This window comes from Chinchilla lanigera, unplaced genomic scaffold, assembly GCF_000276665.1.
Source record: "Chinchilla lanigera isolate Chin_1 unplaced genomic scaffold, ChiLan1.0 scaffold00083, whole genome shotgun sequence".
In the NCBI taxonomy this organism is placed as follows: domain Eukaryota; kingdom Metazoa; phylum Chordata; class Mammalia; order Rodentia; family Chinchillidae; genus Chinchilla; species Chinchilla lanigera.
The window spans coordinates 9,358,757-9,379,976 of record NW_004955484.1 but is presented as its reverse complement, the minus strand read 5'-3'; the positions used below and the strand labels follow the sequence as shown (position 1 = coordinate 9,379,976).

At 48.5% G+C, this 21,220-nt stretch overlaps 1 protein-coding gene across 9 annotated transcripts; it reads left to right on the top strand.

Annotated features, from left to right (window-relative positions):
- The first annotated feature begins 17 nt into the window (after window positions 1-17).
- Slc9a5 (solute carrier family 9, subfamily A (NHE5, cation proton antiporter 5), member 5) lies at window positions 18-20,509 on the top strand. Of its 9 annotated transcripts, none has more exons than XM_013503902.1 (19): window positions 1,449-1,532; window positions 1,818-1,880; window positions 2,708-2,826; window positions 2,943-3,032; window positions 4,308-4,610; window positions 6,085-6,248; window positions 6,428-6,506; window positions 6,769-6,946; window positions 7,466-7,686; window positions 7,909-8,111; window positions 8,335-8,424; window positions 8,521-8,591; window positions 9,299-9,428; window positions 9,875-9,963; window positions 10,122-10,248; window positions 13,661-13,831; window positions 14,301-14,370; window positions 15,231-15,365; window positions 19,119-20,509. In XM_013503902.1, the coding sequence occupies exons 4-19, from the start codon at window positions 3,029-3,031 to the stop codon at window positions 19,589-19,591; spliced, it is 2,508 nt and encodes an 835-aa protein (XP_013359356.1). In that variant the 5' UTR covers window positions 1,449-1,532; window positions 1,818-1,880; window positions 2,708-2,826; window positions 2,943-3,028; the 3' UTR covers window positions 19,592-20,509. The 9 variants fall into 9 exon arrangements, with proteins under 9 accessions (XP_005403726.1, XP_013359352.1, XP_013359351.1 ...); XM_013503899.1 differs by having other exon boundaries at window positions 2,943-3,038; XM_013503900.1 differs by lacking the exon at window positions 1,818-1,880 and having other exon boundaries at window positions 1,457-1,532; window positions 2,943-3,038.
- The last annotated feature ends 711 nt before the right edge of the window (window positions 20,510-21,220 follow it).

The window sequence follows — 21,220 nt, the reverse complement described above, 5'->3', positions numbered from 1 at the left end:
TTCCTCACTAGGAGGCGGGAAAACTCGAGCTCGCCCCCGTTCGGAGGGCGCGGGAAGCGGGGAGAGACTTTCTTAGGGTCAGGGGTAAGTGAGGCTGATCTTCGCTGGAGAATGTTAGAACCGGTGGGGCGGAAGTTTCTTCAGACAGTGGCTGGTCCGTTCTCCCATCGTTTAGGCCCTAAGTCCTACAGCTTGAGATATCAATGAAATTATTTCCCTCACTTCGGGAAAACAGTAAGAAGGGGTCTCTTTCAGTTTGGAGCAAAAAGGGGAAAATAGATGCCAGTCTTTAAGAGTCTCATGCTCTACCGACTGAGCTAGCCCGGCGCCCTAGATGCGATTGTTTAAAGGAAGAACAGAATCAGTTCCTTTAAGTAGTGGGAAGAAGGACGGTAGCTATTTCTCGAAAAAGAATAGGATGAGTCAGTTTGAGGAGGCAGGTAGTACATGTTCCCCTCAGTTTGGGAGAAGTGGTTGGGTGCTCCTTAGTTTGAATGAAAAAAGAGCAGACAATCTTCCTCTGTTTGGAGTCAGATAAGAGAAATGCTCTAAAGTTGGGTGGGTCGCTCTTAGTTTACTGGGAATTCCATAGGTTCTCTCCGGCTTTGTATAAAAGGCTTGTAGTACCCTGTAGTTTGAGGGAAAAGAGCCTTTCCGTTTGAGAGATAAGAGGAAGTCTTTTTTTCCAGCCTAGAATGAGCCGAGCCCAGCTCAGAGTTTCTAGGATGTTGAGGGTAACGTTGTCCACAGCTTTCTGGGAGCGCGTAGTGCGCGTGCGCAGTTCTGCTGGTGCAGCGGGGGTGCGGCTGAAGGGGGTCCCAGGTGGAGGGCCACAGCGCGCAGGGCGGCGCACTGACTCCTGCCGTCTGTATGGGGGCAATGCGTAGCCTGCGGCCGCGGCTCCAGGCACGGGTGCTCTCTGCGAAAGAGCCGCGCCCCAGCCGAGCCCAGTCCCCAGGGCCCTCCGCCCCTCCTGCCACGTGCTGTCCCCGGCGGCTGTCCCCGGAGGGCGGTGGCCGCTTACCTCTCTGAATCTGGGCGAGGGGCAGTTTGGGAAAGCGAACTCCAAGGACTAGGTTTCAGGATTGGGGAAGGGCTGGGCTGGGGAATTTCCGCCCCTGGGGCTAGTCTGGAGGGGATGGAGGGATGGATCCAGACTAACGGAGTCCGGGGCAGGGTCTTGGAGTCCCTACCTGGCCCAGGGGTATCGGAGCGGGGATTGGGGGGAGAGGGTCCCACGTGCTTGTGACGCGGGGGCGCCGGTAGGTGGCGGCGGAGGCAGCGGAGACGCGGGGCTGGCGGCCGTGCGGTGCCGGAGGACGGCTAGGCAGACTGCAGAATGCTGCGCGCCGCACTGCTCCTGTTCGTGCTGCCCCTAGCTGGGGTGCGGGCGGCCGAAGAGCCCACCCCAGAGCCTGGGGCGCCGGGCGAATCTCCCTCCGGCTTGGCGCTCTTCCGGTGGCAGTGGCACGAGGTGGAGGCTCCCTACCTGGTGGCCCTGTGGATCCTGGTGGCCAGCCTGGCCAAAATAGGTGAGTGCATGTGTGCTTGCGTGTGTCAGACTAGGGGCCAACAGCGGACCTGCCCTTAATTGCCTGGTCCCCCATCCTGGCCAGGGTCTTGCACAGTGCTGGAACTTAGGCTCTGATTACCCAAACCCCAGCTCTCACGCAGTTCCTGCGTCTCCTCTTGTGGGTCTCCCGCCTCACCCTTTCCCCGCCAGGAACTCTGAGAATTTGCCTCTTTGAAGCCGCCCCCACCTCTCAGCTCCATCTTTGGGCTCCTCTGCCCTTTCTGCTTCCCTCTTTCCTTTGCAGTGGGCCCTCAGTACAGCCTGCCCCCACCAATGCCCAGCCTCCCAGAGAGCTGTCAGCAGTGAGGTGAGGACGTATGGGGACACCTAGGGGATGGTAGTCTTCAGGAACCCAGGCATCCTGATCCTGAGGAATTAACCTTCGTTGGAGACCCAGGTCTAAGAGTGTATTCTCTTGGGATACTAAACTGCCACTTCCTTCTAGCTCACCTCTGCTTCCTACTTTAAGATGCCAGTACCTAAGTGTGGGGCCCTCCCCCCTTATTCAAGTTCATATTCTCCCACTTCAAGGCTTAAGAAAAACTTCCATTTGGGGCTGGGGATGTAGCTCACTTGCCTAGCATGTGGAGGGCTCTGAGTTTGGGTTTCAGCGCTGGGGAGGAGGCACTTTCATTTATTGGTGCTTTACTGTGTGCTGCCCATCCTAGGTGCTTTTATGCATCTGACCTCCTTCAGTCCTCACAACAAATGCTGAAGGCTATGTTTTATTCAGGCTTTTTTCTAAATAGAGCTGCTTTTCCTTGCTTCTGCTCCCTCCTCCTGTCTGATCAGCCAGTGGTCCCTCCTCCCACCAGAGACCCTCCTCCTCCCTGTTGTGCAGGCTCTGCTGTGGGGGTGACTAATTATAGCTGAGTGTTGCTACTTACTCCCCATCTATGCTGGCACAGCCTGTACTCCAGTCTCACCAATACAGCCTTCCTGTAGAATCCCACAGTCTAGAATTTGCCCCCTTCTCTCCCAGACACTGCTTGGGGGTGGGTGCCTCAGCAGGAACAGAACTTTCCACTCTGCTTTGGCTGCTGGAGATTAATAATGGAAAGTAGGACTCAAAATGCTTTCAGGGAGCCTGATTCTGCCAGAGACCTGGCGTTTCTGATGGGTCTTGGGTTGCAGGGCTGGTGCATGCTGAGAAGATGAGGGTGAAATAGGGTCCCTAAAGGAGAAGAAGGGACACCAAAGCCAGGGGTGAATGTAAGGTATGGCTGAGTTCATCCTACTGGCCCTGGAGCAAGGTGAGAACAGCCTCAGATTTGGAGCTAAGGATTATTTTTGCTGAGAAGCCTATGAGTTGTGGGACAGTTCCTATCTTAGGGCTTATAGTGACAATTGTTTTCCCCATATATTATAGTGCTTTTTCTAGTTTGGATGACACCTATGGAGAAAGAAGACAGCCTATTTCTTACCAGCTAGAGGAAGAGGAGAATCCTCAGAGAGATGGGTAAAGGTAGACAGAATGTTCAGAACCCCCTCACAGCTTCATTTCTAGGAAATCTGTCTCTTTTTATTCAACAGATATTTATGTAGAGCCCACTGTGTACCAGGCACTGTTCTAGGCCCTTTGGGTACAGCTGCCAACAGGCACTGTCTTGGCATAGGCACTGTCTCATATAGACTAACAGGAGGCCCCTCCTCCACCGGCACCCTAGGGATTATATGGGGTGAGATGTGTTCATTTATGGTCTGAGGACCCAAAGGAAATCTGTATTTTAGGGGACAAAGGTAGGAGTGGCAAGCAATAGTGCTAGAAACTTTCCCCCATCCTCTTTTTCTAGGGACAGATTTGTTATTATTCCCCCCCAGATTCATATTTAGTTAATATTTGTTGACAACCTACTCTATGCCTGTCACCATGCTAGGCACATTTGCACACTTTGTGTCATTTTAGTCTCACTTTTTTGTGACAGATATTTCCCCCATAATAACAAGAAATTGAAGTTCAACTAAATTAAGTAATTTACCTGAGATCACACAGAGATAACGTGGGAAGAAGTTAGAGATCTAACTGCTAAACCCAAAGCTTTTCAAACAACCAATTCCTTTTCATTCCCATATAATGAAAAGTACATTGGGCTGGAAGACCTACAGTACTCTTTTTTCTCTTAAAAGATACAATATTCGTTATAGTTGGGGAGCCCTAACTATGTTACATATGTAATATAATAGCATTTATCATAATAATTGACTGCTTACTATAAAGCAATGTGCTACATGCTTTTAACTAGGTTATTTAATCCTCACAACGATCCTATGAGATCATTATTATTTTTACTTCAATTTTGCTTATGAGAAAACTGAAGGTGAGACAGGTAAAATTATTTGCCTCAAGATCATAGAACAAGTTAATGGAAGACTTAATCCTTGAATCCAAGCAGCTTAATTTTGGATCTGATTTTTCCAGCTATGTTTTGAATGGGACCTGGTAGCATTCAAATAATGAGTAAGGAAAGGAGATCAGAGATAGATGAGGTCCCCTGAGGATGAAGGAAGAAAGGAGGGGGAATTTCCAGAAAAGGACGAAGCAAGTAAAGACCTTGCTGCAGAGGAGCGTTTGTAGTGCTAGAGGTTAGAGATTGTAGAAATTTTGAGTTTCCTTTCTCCTTTCCTTGTCCCAGAGTTAGGGCTTCTGACTTTGAGTAACCTCCTAAGACTGGGAGGTTATAGGTTGATATGTAATCCAAAAGCTCATACCTGCTGCCTTCTTCTTGCATTGTAGTGTTTCACTTGTCTCGGAAAGTAACGTCTCTGGTCCCTGAGAGCTGCCTGCTGATTTTGCTGGGCCTGGTGCTAGGGGGCATTGTTTTAGCTGTGGCCAAGAAAGCTGAGTACCAGCTGGAGCCAGGCACCTTTTTCCTCTTCCTGCTGCCGCCTATCGTGCTGGACTCAGGCTATTTCATGCCTAGTCGGCTGTTCTTTGACAATCTGGGTGCCATCCTCACCTATGCTGTGGTGGGAACACTCTGGAATGCCTTCACAACAGGCGCCGCCCTCTGGGGCCTACGGCAGGCTGGACTTGTGGGTAAGTGACCCTGAAACCTGGGCTGGCAAAGTGAGGCTTTCCTGTCTCTTCTTTCCTCCAGCTCTGAAGGTCCCATGCTGGCAAGAACCATGCTCTGGGAGCTCCATCTTAGGTCCCTCCTACCTGGAGTGCAAGGCAGTGTTCCAAATGGGCCTCAGCCTTCATCTAGCTCTCTGCCAGTTAAGTCTGTGCTTCTGCAGCATGACAGCTGAGCAGGGGCCTGGCTCCCAGCTGTGTGTGGGCTGCCAAGGCAGAGGAGCCTGCATTATCACTCTGGTGTCCCTGCCTGTATTACCACACTGCCACTTGCCAGCCCTACTCCCTAAAGCACAGCTCACCATTCCTACAAAGGCCTAGTGTTCTGACTCTGCTAAGATCATGTCAGGGTATTTTCCTATTTTTTAATTATTATTTTAAAATACATATTGTATATCCTTAAAATGCCTGAAAGTACAATGGGCATTGTCTCCTTATCTCATTGATTCCATAGCAACTTATTGGTGTGTAATTTGTCCCATTTAATAAATGAGAAAGTAGAGCCCATTAAATTTGCTTGATATCAGGTCCAAGGTTAGCCTTCATTTTACTTAGGCTCCTTGCTTTTAGGCCTTCTCCTACTCCCTTCTTTGTTTCCTCACCCAAGAAATTGATTCACTCCTCGTTTTGATTATTAGAGTTTTTCCAAGGTAAAAAGAAGTTTGAAATTTCCAGCGGGGGACTTCTACCTGGTTTTTATAATAAGATAGTGAAATACTTGGGACAAGGGAAGGGAAGACATCAGATCCTGGTCATAGCAGTAATTCTAATAGTAGGTAATAGTTGTTAGGTGCTTACTATGTATTAAGCACTGGCTAAATAATTTTTTGAGGTAGATAGTGTTATTTCCCATTTTGTTCACAGAGAAATGGAGGATCACTGAAATTATTTAACATGTTCAAGTCCCTCTTGTGTTTTTCATCCTGTGTTCAGGTCTCTTCTTGCTGAGGGCTGTGTGTGTCATATCCCTTTGGCTGAAAATGACAGGTGTGGGAGAAAACTCTCTCCTGTTATCCTCCCTAATAAAGCCAATTAGCAACCAGTTTCCACATGCTGGTAGTTACTAGTACTGTCGCTGCAGTTTCTAATAATTACCAGTGCTACTTTAGCTTTTCAGCATATATAGGCCTTTCTTAGCCATCTCCTGGGTTGTTCTTTGCAGTCATCTTGGGAGGTAGTCAGATGCATGGCTAAAAAGTCATGTGACAGTGACAGAGCTCGTATGACACAGCTGGTGAGTAGTAAAGCCATGCTTCAGGCATAGACAGCTTGGCTGAAGTCTCCTGACTTGCAGACCAATGCTCTCCCAATGTTCCTGGGTACTGTTGGGGCTTCCTGTTTTATCAGTGGGAGTGGCATCTGGGCTAGTCCCAAGAGTGCCACAAGAGACAGTCACATTCACTAGTTACTGGCCCCTCCTCCATCTCTCCTTCTGTAGCCTCTAGGGTACAAGCTGGCCTGCTGGACTTCCTGCTGTTTGGGAGCCTCATCTCAGCAGTGGACCCTGTGGCTGTGCTGGCTGTCTTTGAGGAGGTGCATGTCAATGAAACTCTCTTTATCATCGTCTTTGGCGAGTCCCTGCTCAATGATGCAGTCACTGTGGTAAGAGCGCTCAGCTATCCCCTGGACCCAGGCTGCCATGCTCTGACCAGTTGTACATCTAAGCAGCCTCAGACCTTCCTGGTCTTCTAGGGAAGAAATAGGGTTTTAGCTTTATCTCCCATCCCAGCAGCCGCAGTTACTGCCTCTCCCTCACTCCTGAATCTACTCTTCTCATTCAGGTGCTGTATAAGGTCTGCAACTCCTTTGTGGAGATGGGTTCTACTAACGTGCGCACCACTGACTACCTGAAGGGAGTCGGTCAGTATTTCCCCCTTTTAGCTGGCATTGGAAGTCTGCCTCCCCCAGGTTGTGAGTCCCACCTTCCTGGCATCCGGACAATAGAGGCTGTTTGGGTGGAGAAATGGGGTCTGGGCAAGGGCTTACCTGGGATCCTGATTCTGGATCTTAAACCCTGGGGATCACGGTGGGTATCCTCCTCCACTTTCTGCCAGGCAGCAGTACTGTCAGCCCAGGAAGGGTCTGGGCCAGGGTCATGCTGACAACCCCACTCCTCCCCCAGCCTCCCTGTTTGTGGTCAGTCTGGGCGGGGCAGCTGTGGGCTTAGTCTTTGCCTTCCTCCTGGCTCTGACCACACGCTTCACCAAGCGGGTCCGCATCATCGAGCCCCTGCTGGTCTTCCTCCTCGCCTACGCAGCCTACCTCACTGCTGAAATGGCCTCGCTCTCCGCCATTCTTGCGTGAGTCCTAGGGGCCTTGCAGATAGGCTGCTGGGAGGGAATACTGGAGATGGTTGCCCCTAATACAGACAAAAACAGGACCCTAAGGAGGCCATAGGATTTCCTGAGCCTTTGTGGGAGTGAGTGGTTCAAATGTCCCTGGGGAGAAAATAAACTAGAACTCTCTGGATACCCAGAACTGTCCCTGGGACTTGGGAACCTAATCTTCCTCTGCTCGAAGTTTCTCTGGAATGTGGGCTGAGCTAGAAGTGAACTTCAGGCCTGGGGACGGTGGCTGTGGGGCCCACAACATCCAAAAGGTGCCTCAGAGTCTGCAAGTCAGAGCACGTTTCTTTCCCTTTCCCCTCCAGGAGGCACTGAGCGGGAAGTTTGGAGATTTAGATTCATCCCAGGACCATCACTAACTAGTAGTCTTCATGCCTCCCTGGGCTTGCTCTCTCCTGAAGCATGCTCAAACCCCAGAGGCTGAGCCTCCTGGAACCCCTCCTCACTTGCCCTATCTTTCTGTTCCTCTTCTAGGGTGACCATGTGTGGCCTGGGCTGTAAGAAGTATGTGGAGGCCAACATCTCCCATAAGTCACGTACAGCTGTCAAATATACAATGAAGACCCTCGCCAGCTGTGCTGAGACTGTCATCTTCATGCTGCTTGGCATCTCAGCTGTAGATTCATCTAAATGGGCCTGGGACTCCGGGCTGGTGCTAGGCACCCTCATCTTCATCCTGTTCTTCCGAGCCCTCGGTATTGCCGGCACCCTCTGCTTCCCCACTCTCCTCCCCAGGCCCCCTCTTCTGGCAGCTTTTCCCCCTAATCTGAGTCTATATCCTTGCCAATTCCCAACACTCCTTCCCCTTGTTTACCTTTCCCATCTTTTGCCACCTTAGCCCAGATACTTGGTGCCGTCCACTCCCAGTGTCCTCTATTCCCAACGCTTTGCTCCTGCTGGCCTCCCTCCTGCTGTAGGTGTAGTCCTGCAGACATGGGTGCTGAATCAGTTCCGGCTGGTCCCTCTGGACAAGATTGACCAGGTGGTGATGTCCTATGGGGGCCTGCGGGGGGCTGTGGCCTTTGCTCTCGTCATCCTACTGGACAGGACCAAGGTCCCTGCCAAGGACTACTTTGTGGCCACCACTATTGTGGTGGTCTTCTTCACAGTCATTGTGCAGGTGGGAGTGCCTATGAAGCGAGGTGGGGAAAGAGTCCAGCAGACCTTGGGGATCTTGGAGCCTATGGGACAGGGGCTTTTCCTGTTGGGGGAAGTAGGGGCCTGACTTCCCAGACCTTGAGTGCAGTGGGGTCGGGGGGACAGAACTGAGGCCTAATTGTGGGGAGAGTAGAGAGGCTGTAAGGAACTGAATAGGGTAGGGCTCACCTCCTGCCTGTCCATAGGGCTTGACCATCAAACCTCTGGTCAAGTGGCTGAAGGTGAAGAGGAGTGAGCATCACAAACCTACCCTGAACCAGGAGCTGCATGAGCACGTGGGTACCAGAACCCCATCCCTCCACCTGTCCCTCTCTCCCTTCTGCTATTTTGGCAAAGTCCTGATCCAGTCCCCCTACCCACCCCCCTTCTAGACTTTTGACCACATTCTGGCTGCAGTGGAGGACGTTGTGGGGCACCATGGCTACCACTACTGGAGGGACAGGTGAGGGAGCTGCCCCGAGGCTCCTTCAGCAGCAGCAGCAGCCCCACCAGCCAGGGCAGCATGGGGGTGTGCCACCCTTCTAAGAAGGGACACAACCAGGTTCAGGCTGGATGACCTCTGCCTGAGCCCTTTGTGGCATCCCAGTGCTCTCAGGATAAGACAGGTCTCCCCAGTGTGGCCTTCCTGGCCTTGCATGGTTTGGCACCTGCCAGACTCCAGCCCCATTGTACTCTGCTCTGTCTGCCTGCTAATTACTTGACCCTATTTTAGAGCCTTAGGACCCACATGATCCCTCAGCCTGGCCACTGGGAACAACATTGGACATGTTGTTTTCTCTGATAGAACTCTCCCTCACCACCTTCTCACTTCTTTTCATCCTTCAGGTCTCACCATGGGGATCAGTTCCTTAGGAGAGCTTCCCTGGCCTCTAAGTAGGACAAATCCCTGAATATTCTGACTGTCCTTGGTAGCTTCTTGTCATGGTTATAATTTTCCACTTATTTGTAATAATTTTAATTAATGTCAGGCTTTCCCTCTAATACTGTAAACTCCACAAGAACAGGGACTAGCACTGAGATTCTCCCTGGCTAAGACCCATAATGAGAAAGCCAGGTCAGTGCTGGTGATGTGCCTGCCCCATCTGAGGAAGAGCCAGCCAGCCAGACCTTGGGGATGATACTCAGAGCTGGGCCTGGCATCCTCTGTAGGTGGGAGCAGTTTGACAAGAAGTACCTGAGTCAGCTGCTAATGCGACGGTCAGCCTACCGTATCCGGGACCAGATTTGGGATGTGTACTACAGACTCAACATCCGGGATGCCATCAGCTTCGTGGACCAGGTGGGCCAGTGGTGGGTGGGAACATGGCCAGGGGAGCAGGAAAGGCACAACAGGTAGGCAGGCTTGTGAGCAGGGAGTTGGAAATTCCTAGCTGGCTCCATAGGTGGGTGCAGGAACCAGGCTGGCGTGGGGCCCATCTTGAGAGTGGCAGGTAGTACAGAAAGGTGGGAAACAGCTGGATTCTGCAGTTAGCAGGTATGATTCAAGTGTTACCATTTACAGGCATGTGACCTTGGGTAAATCACTTTTATTGTGTGAGACTCAGTTTTCTCAGGCACAAGAAAGCAGGAATAAGAGCATCTATGTTAGATTTTGTAGATTTAATATTTAAAATATTTTTATAGTATCTAGCACATAAAAGCAAAAGAAGTTATTTTTATTGCTCTCTGACTGTCTGGGCCACCCTCCATCTAACTGCTGTTTGACTTTGGTCTTGACCCCTGCAGGGAGGCCACGTCTTGTCCTCCACAGGCCTCACTCTGCCCTCTATGCCCAGCCGCAATTCTGTGGCAGAGACATCTGTAACCAACCTGCTGTGAGTTCATTAAGATCTCTCTCCCTTCCCCAAGCTCCTCTCTGCTGGCCCTCTCTCTGAATCTCTTCTGGGAAAGATTTGTCAGCAACTTTGCTTTTGCCTTTACCTTGGCCTGTGGCTCCTGCTTCCTCCCAGCACACTGTCCCTGCTTCCTGCAGGAGGGAAAGCGGCAGTGGAGCATGTCTAGATCTGCAGGTGATTGACACAGTACGCAGCGGCCGGGACCGAGAGGATGCCGCGATGCATCATTTGCTCAGTGGAGGCCTCTACAAGCCACGCCGCAGGGTGAGAGCAGTCAAGGCAGAGACCCAAGGGTGGTGGGGGTTGGTCTCGGGAGGTGTGATCGGAGACACAAGAGGTGGTTGGTGCCAGCTATGGCCAACTGTAGATGCCTGACTGAAGAGTACAGGTTTTCATCCTGTGGGCAGTAAGAAATCCATGTGTTTTGTTTTGTTGGAGGAAGGGTTGGCCTTCTGTGGTAGCAGAGAGCAGATCATAAAGAGGGTTTGAGTTGACAGCTGAAAGGAAGCACTGCATATATTAGAGCTGGGTGAGGGACAGGAGCATGTAGGATGGGGGTGAGGTGAATGTTGGCCCTGGGGGGAAAGGAAGAGATGATGGAGGGCCAGTTTAGCAAGGAGGTGGGCAACCATCTGTTTTAGGTAACCTGAGTTAGTCCCATGCAAATCCTAAAGCTTTGGGTCTGGAAAGGCCCAGCCCATCTGGGAGGGAATCTGTTGCAACCCCACAAGGGGGCAGCAAGCCATTATCTTGTACCTCTTGAAAAGAAGCCTGCTGTTACCATTCCTGGCAGTTTTAACAGACCTAGAATCTTGAGACTAGCTGGGCCTGGAGGCTCATGCCTGTAGTCCCAGCATTGGGAGGCTGAGGCAGGTGGATTACCAAAGTTTGAGGCCAGCCTGGGCTACAAAAGTGAGTTCAAGGCCAGCCTAAACTACATAATGAGACCCTGTCTAAAAAAAAAAAAGTTCACTCAGGATTGGCTTCCTTTAATTTGCATCCATTGGTCCTGATCTGACTCTTTGAAGTTGCATAGAATAACCTTCAAAGGCTTTAAGACAGTTTCCACCTTGGCCCTCCTGCCCTCAGGCCAGCAACTCTGAGAAAGAAGGCTCAGAACAGAAGGTGCTATTCTATTTGTGGTTGGCTAAGGCCAGCTAGAAGGCTCCCTCACCCTTCTAGTTCTAGAACTTGCCATAGTCTGCCTGCAGCCCAGCTTTGGCTTACTACCTGGGGCCCTTCTTTCTTCAATATGTATCTTTAGGTGGCAGGAATTCCTTTTTGATAACAGGAATTGTACACAGCTTCCACACTGAGCTACATCCCCAGCCCTTTTTATTTTGAGATAGGATGGTCTATGTAGCCCAGGCTAGGCTAGAACTTGGGATCCTCCTGTCTCAGCCTCAGAGAGTGCTGGGAATTACAGGCATGTGCCACTATGCCTAGCTGCATGAACCCTTTTTTTTAAAAAACAAAACAAAACAAAACAAAAAACAAAATCAGCACTATTATCCCAAAAAGCAACAGTAATTCCTTTTTACATCATTCAGCCTGTGTTCCATAAGTATCTTTTCCCTACTAGTTTGTTCAAGTCAGGATTCAAATAAAGTCCACACTTTGTATTTCAGAAACATATCTTTTCATTAAAAGAAAAAAAACTCTAATAGTTCCTTCTTCCTATTTTCTCCTTGCTATTTATTGAAGAACTTGTATACTTTATCTTGGTCCTGATTTAACTCTTTGAAACTCTGTAGAATAACCTTCAAAGGTGTTAAGACATTTTCCACAGTGGCCCTCCTGCTCTCAGGCCAGCATCATTTTTTTCTTCTAATATCACTGGTTTTTAAAGAATTTTCCATTTTCTTGATTTTGCTGATTATATTGCAGTGTTGTTTAACATGTCCCTTCATCCCCCATATTTCCTGGTTGTTAAATTTAGAGACCTGATCAGATTTAGGGATATTCAATTGGTATGCTGTGTATTACTGTCTAACATCAGGGAGTATATCATGATTGGTGTGTGTGTGTGTGTGTGTGTGTGTGTGTGTGTGTGTGTGTGTAAGATTGGTCAGTAAATTCAGTCCATTCAGTTCTTGTGTAGTCAGTTTAAAAAGAACTGGAGTAAATTTGTGCTTATACTGTTAAATGTCATCTTATTTAATTTAGCCCATCATTCCATCGTTTGGATACTATATCTGCCACCAATGTCTACTTCTCAGATTCATATCATCTGAAAATTTGCTAAGCCTGTTAACCTTGTATTCATCTAAATCAACATAAAAATGTTGAACAGGATAGAGCTGAGGACAGAGCCCTGTGGCATGCTACTAAAGACTTTCCTCCAGACTGACATGGATCAAGCATTTTTGGGGTATGGTTACTCAACCAGTTCTGAATCCGCTTAGTTATACTGTGAGACAAGAACCCCTGATGAAGCATTTGGAGATGGTGTCTCAGGCCTGGAGGCTGCGTAGAGGCTATGATGCTGCTTAGGCAGAGGCCACAGGAGTGGTGACCAGAGAAAACAGCTGTGGACTTGTTAACCCTGGGCCACATTTCTGGTATTTAAGAAAGAACTGGGAATTAAGGAAAGTATCAGAATCAACTAATAAATGGCAATAAAAAGGAGGCATTGTCATGAATAGAAGCATTCTTCAAGAAGGCAAGGGAAGGAGTGTGCCTGGAAGTGGAGAGGAAGTTGCAAGGAAGGAGTAAAGATACAGGAAAGTGGAGAAACTGGGGAAAAGAGAAAACTGGAGCCAGGAAGAAGTGAGTTTAACAAAGGCAAGGCCAGGGCTGGGTCCTGATGGGCCCCTTTGTTCCCAGGAGAGAGAGGTACCTCTGTGTGCAGAGGTAGAGGAAGGTAGATGGGAAATTTGCAGGAAGCTTTTAAGAGCCAGTTTAAGGAAGCAAAAATATGAAAGATACAAAAGGAGCCAGACTGAGGATATGAAGCACACAGGTGATTTGATATACTCTTGGCAGGGTTTTGGGGGATTATCTACCACTGGATAATGAAAAGATTGCTTAGTTGCCAAGGGCAGGGACAGGGGTAGGCTGAGTCTGTACATAGTGGGGTTGATCTTTATAAGAAAGAGTTAAGACCGTATGAAGAGGGTGGCTCTGAAGTACATAGGTCAGTGTTGGGTCAAGAGAGTCCAAGATGTCGGGGGACATAGTTTAGAAGTCCAAAGCAGATGCATAGATGCTGTCTGGTGGTGGTTTCTGAAAAGGCTAGATGGAGAGGCCAGCCTGAGAGAGGATCCTCTATAGCTGGAAGGGGATAGATGGGCTAGGTATATGGACCATACTCACTTGGAGGTACAAAGAAGGATATGGTTCCCATGGTCTCCTAATAGCCACAGAGGACAAAACACATAGTCCCCTACCTCCTGTGACTTAAATCAGAGAACTGGGAAAAGAACAGCAGAGGATGGGGAAAGCAGAGTTTAGGGGGAATAAATTCTAGGATAAAGGGAAGGTTTTCTTTAGTGAGAACCCAGACTATCTGGCTGGCTGGATTCTGTTGTTTTTTTTTTTTTTTTTTTTTTTTTCTTTAATCCATGGCTAGCTCTGGAAAAGCTGGGCTGGCAGAATGTGTTGGGGCTGTGGCCTGGGGTTCCTGTGGAAGGCCCAGGCACCCAGCCTCATGGCAGGGTGGGGCTGTCATTGCCAGTACAAAGCCAGCTGCAGCCGCCACTTCATCTCTGAGGATGCACAGGAGCGGCAGGACAAGGAGGTGTTTCAGCAGAACATGAAGCGACGGCTGGAGTCCTTTAAGTCCACCAAACACAACATTTGTTTCACCAAGAACAAGCCACGACCCCACAAGGCTGGCCGCAAGAAGGCATGTCCTTTCTTTGGGACTTAGGTTTGAGTCTGGAGGCTGATAGCATGCAGTTTTGAGCTCCCGAGTGTTGGATTCCAGCCTATGTGACCCCTTAGTTGAATCATCCCTAGGGATTTGCTAACGGCATCAGTGTGGGTTCCCTTTTAGATCCTCCTGGGGCTCAGAAGAGTAAGGAGAGTCCGCCCAAGGTCACTTGGTACAGGAGATAAAATAGCAGGAGAAAGACCCATTGGAGGGACAACTCTAGGAGCGCCCCCCCCCCAGTCATCCCAGAATGACGCATTGAGCCCCTGCTGGGTTGTGGGTTTCTGGCTGGCTGGCAAAGGGATGGTGGGATGGAACAGCCATTGGGACTGACACAAACTCCTTCCCCTGCTGGGTTGGGAAAACTTTTCCTTCTGTTGACCCTACAAAGGTAGGTGTACAGCCAGGCTCGGAAGCTCAGGTTTTCTTTTTTGGTCCTCAGAAGGATGGTGTGGCCAATGCTGAGGCTATAAATGGGAAACCTGCTCGAGACCTGGGCTTTCAGGACACAGGCAAGCAGGGAATGGGGGTGGGCTTGAGGATGGGAGGGAGGAGGGAAAGAATAGGGCCTGGATTCTGGAGGACCTCCTCTGGGTACACCAGTGCTGCTCTTCCCTCAGGGACTAAACAACCATGCTTGCCTTCAACATTGGGAATGTTTAAAGCATTTACTATGCAGTGTGTGATAGAAGGCACCTGATTGGTAACTATGACTTATGGGCTCCAAGAATTTGGAAAAGATCATAGAGAAAAGGAGGTTGGGCTGGGCCTTTAAGGATTGGGGGACCCTGGACCCTAGTGTCCCATCTGTAAAACCAGTCACTGCTGGCTATGGTGGCATACACCTATAATCCCAGGACTCTGGGAAGCTGAGTTAGGAGGACTGCAATTTCAAATCCAGCCTGAGCAATTTAGTGACTTAGTGAGACCCTGACCCAAGTAAAAAAAAAAAAAAAAAAAAAGGCTGGGGATGTAGGTCAGTACAAAGGCCCTGGGTTCAGTTCCCGGTACCACAAAACAAAACAAATCAGAAGAGTTCTCTATGAGCTGAGTATTAATGGGCCTTCTAGCCCTCCAGGTTCTTATGTTGTTAGTCAGTGGTGGGGTCTCGAAGGGGACCTGGAAAGTGTAACCTTCACGGCATTCCCTGAGGACTTAGCTCCTTCCAGTTGCCTCCTCAGGCTCTGTAGTCTCCCTTCTCTTCTTCTCAAACCTGCTACTTCCAAGGCCTTTGTCCAAAACAGCCAGCGGACAGCAGTGCCTCTGCTAACATGGGCTCTGCTTGTGGGAATAGGAGCTGGCTTGGGGTTGTGTGCTACCAACAGGCAGCTGCTGCTCTGGCAACCCCAGCTCACCTCTTGTCCCTGTCCAGCTGCTGTGATACTAACTGTGGAGTCTGAGGAGGAAGAGGAGAGCAACAGTTCAGAGACAGAGAAGGAGGACGACGAGGGGATCATCTTTGTGGCTCGGGCCACGAGTGAGGTTCTCCAAAAGGGCAAAGTCTCAGGTAATGGCTTCCTCAATGCCTCCCTCCCCACTGAAGCAAGCTGGTTTCTTCCCTCAGCTCTTATGGCCTCTGCTCCAGACAACTCCCTTTTCCTAGTTACTAGTTTAATCACCAGCCAGCATTTCCAGAGCATCTCCTTTCCTTTCCTTTTTTTTTTTAATCTTTTTGAGACAGGGTCTTTCTGTGCAGTTCAGGCCGGCCTTGCACTCACTTTGTAGCTCAGGCTGGTCTTGAACTTGCAACGATCCTCCTGACTCAGCCTCCTGAGTGCAGGGATTGCAGGCATGCACCACCACGCCTGGCTCTGGAGCATCTCCTTTCTATCAGAATACTGACAGATGATCTGGCTCAACCCTCACAACCACATCAAGATGTGGAACTGAGCTGACAGAGCCTAAGGGACCTGTGATTTGTCTAGCATCACATGACAGAAGCAGAATTTGAACCTGACCCATCTGATTCCAAAGCCCACAGCCTTTTACTACTTTTCACAGCCTTTAAAGCCTCCCTTTAATTCAGAGGTGATAGGCAAAACCTAATAGCAGGCTCTGCTATGACCCATGCTCATCACATCTGCCCTCAGGTAGATCCCCCCATGAGGATGATGCCTGACCTGGGGGAGAAATATATCTATTTCTACAGGTGGGGACCTAATTCACTCAAAATGCTAGTCATCACTGGTAGTTGGCACACCACCACCCTCAAGTGACCTTTTAGAAAGGCTTGTTACAGAAAATTTCAAAATACATGACAAAACAGTAAAATACAGCTGGATGTGGTGGCACATGTCTATATAATCCCATCACTTAAGAGGCTGAAGCAAGAGAATCACCATGAGTTTGAGGCAGCCTGGGCTACATAAACGAGTTCAAGGCCAGCCTGTACAATATAGTGAAACCCTGCCTCAAAACAAACAAACAAAAAAACAATGAGATATACTGTATTACCAGCTTCAATAATTACCCACTCATACCTAATCTTACTTCAGCTATTTCACTTATGACCACTGGGTTCTTTTTTTTCTTTTTAGTTTTGGTTTTGGTTTTGGTTTTGGTTTTGGTTTTCTTTTGAGATAGTGTCTTGCTAAGATGCCTAGGCTGGCCCCAACTCACTATGTAGCCCAGGCTTGCCTCAGACTTGTGGTGATCCTCCTGCCTCAGCTTCCCAAGTACTGGGATTCAGGCATGCACCATATGGCCAGTTTTCACTGGGTTCTTAGGAAGAAAAATTTCACCAGGCATGGTGGTGCATACCTATTGTAATCCCAACACTTGGGAGGCTGAGGCAAAAGGATCACAATTTTGAGACTAGCATGGGCAATTCAGTTAGACCTTGCCTTAAGACAATATTTTAGGAAGGGTTGAGATATAGCTCAGTGACTTGACTTTGGAGTCAATTTGAATTGACTTTGGAGTCAATTCCCAAGCACTCCCCCCAAAACCCCTAAAATATCATACTATATGACTTTATCAATAAATACTTTAGCATAAAAGGATTCTTTTTAAAAATACAACCACAATATCATTGCCATATATAAAATCTTTGTCAAGTATATAATCAGTGTTCATATTTTCCTGGTTATCTTAATATTTTTTATAGTAGTTTGATCCAAATAAAAATACAGATAAGACCCACATACTACATTTGGATAATGTTGGAACCCTAAGGGGTATCTGTGGAAAGATTCTGTCCCCAAGGGGGCATTTGGCAATGTCTGGAGAAATTTTGGCTGTCACAACTGGGGAAGGTGCACTTGCATTGAGTGGGCAGAGGCCAAGGATACTGCAAACATCCAACAATGCATCGGGCGGACTCTACAACAAAGCTATCTCAAAATGCTGACAGTAGCTGGGCGTGGTGGTGCACGCCTGTAATCCCAGCACTAGGGAGGCCGAGGCAAGAGGATCATTGTGAGTTCGAAACCAGCCTGGACTACAAAGTGAGCTCAAGGCCAGCCTGAACTGCGTAGCAAGACCCTGTCTCTAAAGGACCAAAAAAGAAAAAAAAAAAAAAATGCTAATAGTGTCATGTTTGGAAAACCCTGATCTATCTCCTTTTCTTTTCTTTGTAATAATTTTCTTATTGAAGAAACCAGGTTATTTGTTGTACAGTCTTTCCCTGTCTGGGTTTTGCTGATACAATCTCTAAAAGTGTCACTTAATATATCTTTCTGTTTCTTACATTTTCTTAAGACTAGATCAGATTTCAGTTGTATTTTGTTTTTTGGTGGGTTTTTTTTTGTTGTTGTTTTTGTATTTGTACTGGGGATTAAATTCAGGGCCTTTGCACTGAACTACATCTCCAGCTTTTTTTCTTTTTTTTTTTTTCCTTTGGAGATAGGGTCTCCCTAAGTCACTAAGTTGCCCAGGCTGGGTTTGAACTTGTGATCTTCCTGTCTCAGCCTCCCAGAGTGCTGTGATTACATGCACCACCATATCTGGCATTCAGTTTTGATTTTTTGGTAAGAATACCTCATAATTGATGATGGTATATTTCCTATTAGCCACATCAGGAGGAACATACCATGGTTGTCTCTCTTTTCATAAGGCTAACACTGATCACTAGATTCACGTTGTTCCTCTGATCTGTTATTAAATTCCCATTAACTTTTCCTTAAATGGCCTTAGCAGCCATTGATGATCATTGCTAGAGCCAAGATTTCATTAAGGATTGCAAAATGGTGATATTCTACATCTATTTTTTCATCTGTACCTATTAGCAGGAATTCTATTTAAAAAAAAAATACCTCCCCTCATCAATTACTTGGTTACTCTGAGGTACAGTCTATATAGGAAAAAAATGGGTAAGTGCTTGATTCTTTCCTTTTATCTCAGTTGTCAGATATAGTTAGACAGTTTTAGTTTTGTTGGTATTAAATTTTAACACTGCAGGCCTTTTAAGAGATATAGTTCAGTTTTAATCATGCATCAATATATTTCATAAGGAACTCAACTGCGGGGGCTGACCAACTTAGCCAAGTGGTAGAGTGCTTGCCTAGGCATGCACGAGGCCTCAGATTCCATCCCCAGGACCACAGAAATACCTGAAAACATTTGACTGGACTCTTCAATAAACTTTATCAATAAACAGATATATGCTGAGCACTTACATATACAAGGAACTGTACTTGACCTTGGAGAGCTTTTTGCCTTTCAGGGCCTCAGGCTTCCTGTAATTCAGCTGCCTACTGTTCTGGGCGTCTAAGCTTCCATCTCCTATCACTATCCTATTTGTGGCACAGCCTCAGCCTACTGTTAGGTTTGCAAGGGTTCACACTCCTGGGCTCCGTTCCTCCAAAAAGCTGCGGAGGGTGCTCAGGCAGTATGCCCAGCAGCAAGGCCTTTGGCCTGGAGCCTCAAGGTCTTCCTCTCCCTCACTGCCTGTCTAACCTGTGCTGGCTGGCTGGGATGGGGCCTGGCAGGATGCAGTGTCTAAGACTGGTGCTTCAGGGCTGGTGAGGGTGACAGAGCCAAGACTTCTATCCTAACTGGCTCCTGCTTTCTGATGCTGTAGTTACTTTCATTTTCAGTAGATACCTCTTGAGCACCTGCTTTGTGTCCAGTCCTGTGCTAGATGCTGGAGCCATAGAGAGCAAAACCAGCCATCGTGTTTCTTCTCAGCAAGACATTCAGCAAATAATCACACAAATGGATGTGATATAGCAACTGTGAAATGAATCTACTTATGAGAATGTGCTTTATACTTAAGGATTTCACTGCACTGATAATGAGCTCATGTGTACTCTATCCCTAGGAAGCCTTGAGCTGTGCCCGAGCCCACGGGTAATTCCTCCCTCACCAACTTGTGCAGAGAAGGAGCTACCTTGGAAGAGTGGGCATGGGGACCTGGCAGTGTACGTGTCTTCAGAAACCACCAAGATTGTGCCTGTGGACATGCAGATGGGCTGGAATCAGAGCATCTCATCTCTGGAGAGCCTAGCATCCCCTCCCTGCACCCAAGACCCCACTCTGACCCACCTGCCTCCCAGACAACTGAATGTTGATGAGCCTCAGGCCCTTCTTGACCTGTCTTCTGACCCCCGCCCTAGTTTTGCCTTTCCTCCAAGCCTGGCCAAGGCTGGCCGTTCTCGCAGTGAGAGCAGCGCTGACATCCCCCAACAGCAGGAGCTGCAGCCCCTCATGGGCCACAAGGACCACACCCATCTTAGCCCAGGCACTGCTAACTCCCACTGGTGTATCCATTTCAACAGAGGGGGCAGGCTGTAGCCCAGGGCCTTCAGGAGGAGCAGGAGGAAGAGTCTCTGTGGGAACTGTTCCCTGGGCAATAGGCAAAGTAGCTTACTCAGCCTGACACAGGGCTACAGTGGCCTAGAGTGAAATAGCAACTAGGCCTCCTTGGGGCTGGTCAGAGGGGTCTCCTAGGCTGGTCCTCACAGGTACCCTTCTTATAACTTCCCTGCTTCTAACTAACCCTTTTCACCTTCTATTTCAGTAATGGCTGGGGACCCAGTCCAGAGTTCTTGGGCTAGGCCAAGATTTGGATAGCTGATGCCCCTTCCCCAGGGGCCTTCCTGGGGTCACCACAGACAGTTGTTCTTGCCCCCCAAGGAAGAATATCATTCCCCAGTGGATGCTGGCCTTCCCTGCCCTCTACCCCTTCTTCAGCACCAGGTCAGGGATGATGCCCTGGCAGAGAAGCTCAGTGAGGGGCTGGTCCTTAGAGGAATGCAATGGGAGATGGAGCAGGCCTCAACCTGTTGGGTCAGCTACCCAGAGTCAAGTATTTTTAGGATAGTGGGAATCTGTGTCTCCATTTCTTGTTTTAGCCCCTTTTTTCTGCTGCCAGGTATTGGGGCAATGGTTCTTCCTTTTCTAGGACCAGGGCCAGGGGTCTGGGCCAGACTTCAGTTCAGGGATGCTTCTTAGGATTCTGGGGATCTGCTGCTTTGGGTCCAAGTCCAGAACTTTCTGACCCTTGGATCTGGGTTTACTAAGATGTGATGCAGTAGTCTCTGGGTTCCCATGCCACCACCTCAACATCGGCCCATTGCTCTGGGGGCTGGGACACCTGGCTGCAGTGTGTATGTGGGTGAATGGCAGGTGGCTTTCCTGGGGTTAGCCGCTGTGTTGTGTACTTTTTGTACTTTGAACCTAAGATGATACATTAAACATCTCTCAGATGGATAGAGGTGTTTTGTCCATGTGTCTGAGAGTTCTAGGGATATGGGGAACAGGGGATCTGGATGCCTGCCCCAGGGCCCCTGGGGTAGAGAACAGAGGGAAGACCCTGGGCAGGGCTGTTAGTCTCTGGTCCTCCTCACATCTCCTCTAGGAGGACTAAAGTGACACTAAATGGGCTGGGGTTACAGAATCTACAAAACAGGAAAGGCTGGCAAGGAGAACAACTCCAGAGGTTAGGGCCAAGGTGCCCAAAGCTGCAGCTGCTCAAGATGCCCTACACCTGCACCAACAAAAGCACTCCTGGAAAGCCTGGAGCCAGGTGTGGCATAAATGAACACAAGTATCCTGCTGCACATGGCAAGTGGGAAGGCAATCTCAAGGCAGTTGATTACCCTAAAGTGTTTATGATACAAATTGAGGTGGTGTGGGGTCCAGAAATCCCTAGATAAGAGGAGTCCCCAAATCTAATTCCCATTGTTTTCTATTCTTTTAAAAGGCATCTTTATTGAGGTAAATAAAATGCATATACCATAAGAATTCACCCATTTAAAATGTACACTGCAAAATAAAATAAAATAAAATGTACACTGCAAGCTGGGTGCAGTGCCTCACACCTATAATCTCAACACTTGGGAGGCTGAGGCAGGAGGTTTGCTGTGAGTTCTAGGCTAACCTGGACCCTATTTTAAAACAAGAATAATGTGGACTTCAGTG